This window comes from Gossypium raimondii, chromosome 8 (assembly GCF_025698545.1).
Source record: "Gossypium raimondii isolate GPD5lz chromosome 8, ASM2569854v1, whole genome shotgun sequence".
Classification (NCBI taxonomy): domain Eukaryota; kingdom Viridiplantae; phylum Streptophyta; class Magnoliopsida; order Malvales; family Malvaceae; genus Gossypium; species Gossypium raimondii.
This window is the reverse complement of record NC_068572.1, coordinates 57,877,881-57,884,642: the sequence shown is the minus strand read 5'-3', so window position 1 is coordinate 57,884,642 and position 6,762 is coordinate 57,877,881. Positions and strand designations below refer to the sequence as shown.

At 29.3% G+C, this 6,762-nt stretch overlaps 1 protein-coding gene across 2 annotated transcripts; it reads right to left on the bottom strand.

The window, feature by feature from the left end:
* Positions 1-691: 691 nt before the first annotated feature.
* Positions 692-4,173, bottom strand: LOC105792467 (homeobox protein knotted-1-like 10). 2 transcript variants are annotated; one of them, XM_052634396.1, is made up of 5 exons: positions 3,548-4,173; positions 3,355-3,468; positions 3,112-3,241; positions 1,363-1,574; positions 692-1,177 (listed from the first exon to the last, which is right to left on the bottom strand). In XM_052634396.1, exons 1-5 carry the CDS (start codon positions 3,782-3,784, stop codon positions 1,016-1,018), a joined length of 855 nt encoding a protein of 284 aa, XP_052490356.1. In that variant the 5' UTR covers positions 3,785-4,173; the 3' UTR covers positions 692-1,015. The 2 variants fall into 2 exon arrangements, with proteins under 2 accessions (XP_052490356.1, XP_012476512.1); XM_012621058.2 differs by having other exon boundaries at positions 3,112-3,256; positions 3,548-4,171.
* Between the last annotated feature and the right edge of the window lie 2,589 nt (positions 4,174-6,762).

Below are 6,762 nucleotides of genomic sequence, written 5' to 3'. Positions count from 1 at the left end.
GTGAGTCTATTCACACGAAAATCAGTGTAAACAATTGATAAGACATATTAAATAATATCGCTTAATATGATCATATTTAGACAATCAATTCAAGGTATCTGTTTTTTTTTTCCAATGCAACCATCATTAACATATATTGGAACTCACAATAGCAGATATCAGAATAATCCAAATTTCATATTTTCCCCTCAATATACAATTCTCATGCATATTTATATCATAACAAAATTTCCAGATTTATATGCACATGATTTTAAAGATGCCATATAGTTTCAATTTTTAATAGAATAGATTTTACCCCCACCACTACTCACCACAATGGGAGTTCCCCAGAACTCCTTTCTCCAACACACCGGGTTGTGGATAAACCAGTACATATTTGTAGATAATAACTGTCATTTGGCTGTGGACACACAGCAAGTCCCCACGATTGGAATCCACCTTTGACTGTGGATTCACAGTAAAAAGTTTTGTAGATGAAACTTACTTTTTGGTTGTAAATTGTACAACAACACTTGCAATTGGAATCTGCCATTGGCTATTGATACATAACAGTAGAGGTGCTCATGGCCAGGTCAGGCCAAGTCGTGTCGGGTTCGGGTCGGGTCTAAGTATGATATTAACATACTTTATGCTTGCCAAAAAAAGAGCTTAATTATTAAATTGAGCCAAAAAAAGTTTAGATATTAAATTAAGAAAAAGTGTCAAATTCATGTACCAAATGTTATATCAAGCATAAAATAAATTTAGTTTCACATTGAATGCAACCCTCTGTGTCTGTCTTTATTGCAACAATTATTTGAGGAGCTTCAATTGCATGCTACCTCCACTGAAATTATAAATCCAACACACTATAGGGACTTTACTCGACTCATTTCGAAACACCAATCCCATTCAATGCATCAAGACTATTCTATATATGTAAAAGATTGAAAAGAACATTTACATATGGAAAAGGGATGCCTTAAAAACCCAGTTGCTTGATCCTCACTCTCAGTTCCAAGTGTAGTCTTTTTTAAGTAGGTCCTCCATTAATGTTTCCAGCAAAACCCTCCATAAGAGCAAATTTCATATCTTCTGATGGTTTCCAATGGCGCTTCCTTTGGTTGATGAACCAATTGTTGATTTGCTTCTGGTCTAGACCTGTTATCTCTGATAGCTTCAACTTTTCCTCCTCCTGCAAATATCCACATGTACACCACCCTTCCTAATCATTATAAACCAATACTTTCCAGCCAAATAGGGTTCAAGGGCAATGCATGATGCCATATATAGTAAATGATGTAACAACATTAGGCTCAGTGAACACCTAACCCTCATGAGAGCAAACAAGCAATTGCAAAGTGAAGCATTGTGATTTACCGTAGGATATGGCCATCTATAATGATTATTCCACCAATGTAGAAGTACCATCCTAGCATCTTTTGGTAGCTTTCCCTTCTTTCTCTTCTTCAAGAATTCTTTTCTCAAATTGCAGAGATAGCCACTGTATTTGCGCATCAGCATTCCTTTGATGTCCTCCTGCCCACTTTCATAAGCTTCCGCTTCCCAACCACTTGACTCACAAGCTTCATCTGAAAATCAGTAACATATAACACTAACTCAACTATTTCGAAGGTCAAAGTCAAATATATAATATAATGGGTAAAATTACCTAGGAGTTCCTAGGGACCGAGTGAAATTAATCTTTATATTACCAAATGAACCTTTTTTTCCTTATACCATTAAAAAGAATCAAATAAGTGCAAATCATAACAAAAAATCTATTTACAGTATCATAAAACTTTAAAAATACTAACTATATTTCACTTTGACCTTATTTGATTCTTTTAATGATAAAGAGACTAATTTAATTAAATCCGTATAATAAAAGACCTCTCAAATACATTCAGCTAATATAATCTACTACTAACTAAATTACATACGTAAACCAAAATTAAACATTAATATGTTAATTAAATTTTTGAATGTTATTATGTTTATTTGAGGAGCTTCAATTTATGCTAAGCTAAATACAATGAATCATTTAATTGAATATTTTCTTTGGTGAGTTATAAGAGAAGAGTAAAACCCTAAGAACAACACGATTAGTGCAACTTGAACCTAAACCACACCTAGGACAGTGAACATCTTAACTATTAGGCCAACACACAGGGTTCAATCATTTAACTAAACATTAATTAATAATAAAAATTATACAGCTATAATTACAACAAACAAACCCAGATTAATCTTACATCCGGTCCTCATCTTCAAAGCTTAATTTATGAAACCCAATTAAATTCGAGCATAGTAAGTAATAGGTAACTGGACAAAATAAAATTATATAAATAGTAACTTAACTTTGGTTCATGATTATTAAATTAGTATAAATATGTTACATTAATTTATTTGGTTGTAATAAAGATTTTTTATTTAATTAATAGAATATAAAATTACTACTAAACTCTTCTTATAAAATTTATTTATTATTATTCTTAACTATTAAAGGTTGGAGTTGATAGTATTTTAATAAAAACATGTTATTTGCTATAGATGAACCTCAAATTTAATCAAAATAATAATAAAAATGATAAATGTGTTATAATTGTAACATTTCAAATTAAATGTAATATATAGTAGACAAAATGTTACTTTTCTGGATTAATAATAATAAATGTATCTTATTATTATTTAGTTTTGATTTAAATAAAATAAATCAAAGTGATTAAAAATGAGAGTAAAATTATAAAAGGCTTCACAGTATTGTAAGATTACATAAAAACAGATATCGAGATTAACTTTACATTTTGAAATATCGACATTCTTAAGAATGTAAAATTTTGGGAAAATATATATTTTGGAAATTTAAACTATTAGACTTAACGTTTATATTATCCCAGAAATATGAAATTAGCTCAACCAAATGTGGCCTAAGGATAAAGTTTCAACATTTCATTACACATACATATATTAATTTACAAGCACAGCACAGTAGGAGGAGAGTTAAATGACTGGAGAGAGAGAGAGTTCTTCACATTCATTGAAAATAATATTCATAATTTACCCTTTTTACCGATTGTAAATATACAGTAGTTTGAGATAATAAAACCCGCAGTTTAAAATCTTTACCAGAGCCATAATCCAAAGTTTTTGTCACTGCTCCTTTACAGAGAGTACTTAGCTGTGATTCAATGTTGCTGAGGAACGTTGTCGCTTCATCAAACGGCTTTGATAACTCTTCTTTGTACTTATGAAGAACCTGACAATATGATTCCTTCAAATTTCAACAAAAAAATAATTAAAATATTACATTAAGAGGACTTGTGTTTTCCAGAAAAGAAAAAAAAAGGAATCTTTTGACTTTTGAAGTACCATGAAGTCGTCAAGTTCTGGATCAGCTCCTATTTCACTGCAACCACTTGTGGGGTGGTGGTTCTCTCGGCCAATTTCTTCAAGAAGAGAACCCAGCTCAGGCGGTGCTCCAACCTATATATAAGCTTGTTAGTTGTTAGTACTAAACAATGAGCAAAAGTGAACGAGAAAAATTATAAAACACAAAAACCACCTTTCGGCATTCTATGTGAGCAGATACTAGGTCTGGATAACGAGGGTGATTGGCGATCTGGTTCTTGATCACATCATACATGTCTGTATCAGCTGCTTGATGATCAAATTGAAGTAAATGATGGACTGGACTGTGAAAACCAGTGGTGGTAACAGCTGCAGCTAAGTTATTATTAACCCTTGCACTATCATTTGAAGAAGAGACTGTACGATCATCAAGCCTGTATAAGTCCTCCATATATAACAAAACCTAAATCGAGCTCCTTTGAGAGATGAGGCAACTTGGATTTTATCACTGTAAAGATCTCAAACATGCCCTAGCTAGAAATTCTAATAATGACCTTACACCAAGACCAACACTAAACATGCAAGCCTTCTAAGAAAAGCTTTGGGAAGGCAAAGCTGGGAAGCAAAAACATCTGACTGAAATAGCTTAGGAAAAGTAGTTTTTTTTCACACATGTTGGTTGAAGTTTCATGTAATGAAAAAGACTAGAGGATGGGTTTCTTTTCCAAGACATGATAAGTAGTAACCTGAGTGAGAAATAAAGAGAGAATATGTTGGGTGCGGATTGCTTTTTTACACGTTTGCGCAGGGTGAGAGAGAGGAAGAGAGGCAGGGAGCTAGAAATGAGGGGGAGGTCCGGAGGGGGGGTCTTAACTACACGTGCTTACACGCTCTGCAACAGTAGTTAGATAGATATATACATATATATTGATGAAGGTGGAAGCATTTGGATGTGGATGTGTCAGTGCCTAAAAGTAGTAGTTCAGATTTTCTTTTCATTTATGCATTGTTTGATGCATTTTAATAGAAGGTTTTGTATTTTATATATTATTAATAATTGTGAGTAAACTATATTATTAGTCATTAAATTATGGGTAAATTTTTTTCGTCATTTAATTAAAAAAATATAATTTAGTCACTGAATTATTCGAAAATTTTCATTCAAGTCATTAAAATGTTACTTTTTTTAAATTTCACCAGTGAGCTCCAAATTAACGACAATTCGATGATCAGTACAGTAGATCAATACTCATTGACAAGTAGAAGAACATACCTTAGATCCAAGCCGATCTAACGATCAATGTCGAAAATCAAAGACAAAAGTTGTTTAAATTTTTGTTCGTAGATTCATGACATTCAATGTTGTTTCATGAAAAAAAACTGAATTGTAAAAGAGAATATGGAAAGAGAGCTTTCGATTGATGCATACAGTGCAAACAAAAATATTCATACAACATCTCTTTTAACAACCCAGTGACTTAAATGAAAATTTTTAAATAATTTAACGACCAAATTATAATTTCTTTAATTCAGTGACTAAAATAAAATTTTACAAATAATTTAATGACTATTGATGCAATTTACCCTAATTATATTTAAGATACATTATTAATTTCATAATTATATAATTAAAAAAAAGTATTATTATAATAATCTTGTCACTGTGTGACATGAGATTGGGTCAGGTTTCACAACCTCAGTGGTTGTCTTACTGAGGATAGTAGGTCCCCCAAGAGACAAGGGAGGCGGATTACTGCTGTTCATGTACAGTATTTTGTGTCAAGTGCTTACCTTTTGCACTCGCTTTTCACACAACTTTAATTATTTCGAGATTATAAGACATATATAATATTGTTTGGAGAGGTCCTCTGGGAATGAATTAAATTAGTTATTTATTATTAAATAAATAAATTTAATTTTATATTATTAAAAATTAAATAAGTTTAAATTGTAGTAGAATTAATTTTTATTGTATAAAAATACTTTAAAGATTAAATTTTTTTACGGAAATTCAATTTCAAATAAAAGATCTCATTTACAAAACCATAAAAACTTTAAAAATATTAACATTGTTAAACAATAAATTTTAAATTTATTCCAATTTGACCTTATTTGATTCTCTTTTATAGTACAAGAACTAAATTGATCTATTTAATAGTAGAGTGACTAATTTGATCGAGTTCTTATAATAGAGGAACTTTTAAGTACATTTACCCTTCTAAAATAGATAAAAAAATCATGTAAAAATTATATTTACTGAAAAATTTATATAAAAAATCAATGAGAGTGTATAAATAAATATTGAGTCAAAAAAAGATCCGTACAATTTGGAGCAAATAAAAGAAGTCATATATATAATATAAAAAGGTACGAGAAAATATATGGAAACATCGAGTTCTAAATTAGTTCTTTTAGTTCCAAAATGTTTCGTTATATTTAAAGTGGGCCTCATTTTTAAATTAAGTTTTAAATATGATTTTTATCATTTTTAACTAGAATTTGTTTACAATTTTCAATGATGGTGTATAATTACATTAATGCGACATTTAAATATATCAATTTTAAACTGATAATTAGATTTACTTTATTGATGATGTATTAACACATGAAATGACATATCAATCAGTAATAATTATATTTATTTTATTGATAATGTATGAAACGTATATTGACATTATAATTACTTTTTAAAAAATATTCCCATTAATCAACACGAGTATAAAAGAAGGTATAGGAGTATATATATGAAAGTATTGAGTTCTGTATTAGTTCTTTGAATCTCAAAATGTTTCTTTTTTAGTTATATTTAAAGTAGGTCTTGTATTAACACATGAAACAACTTATCAATCAATAATAATTATATTTACTTTATTGATAATATATGAGATCATATATTAAAACTATAATTACTTTTTAAAAATGTCATCATTAATCAACATGAGTATTGAACATCATATGATAATCACAATATATAAAAGACTTAAAATGTAACTAATACAATATATCATTATTGATTAATTATTATCGGTTTTATGTTTCTTAACCTATCAATCAAATATAATTACAAGATATTTTCAAAAAATATAATTACAAGTTAAAATTGTATTACCCTATAACTACAAGTTTTATAGCATGTTTTTGAAACCAATTCTAATTTTTTAAATGATTATGAAAATATTTTAAAATTTACTTATAATCGTATGGGTAAAGAATACTAGTTTATTTATAAATTTTAGTTGCAATCTCTGAATAAATCGTTTAATTCTTCTTTTTGGTGGAGCTTCAATTCAAGGTTCCTCTAGACTTTATCTTAGATAGATGCAAGTAGCTTTAAAGGGTTATTAAGACTTGATCTTAAAACTGAGTTTAAAGATATATTTGCTTCAGAATATAATTTGATTTGGATCAAAGGATCTTCGTGACTTGATC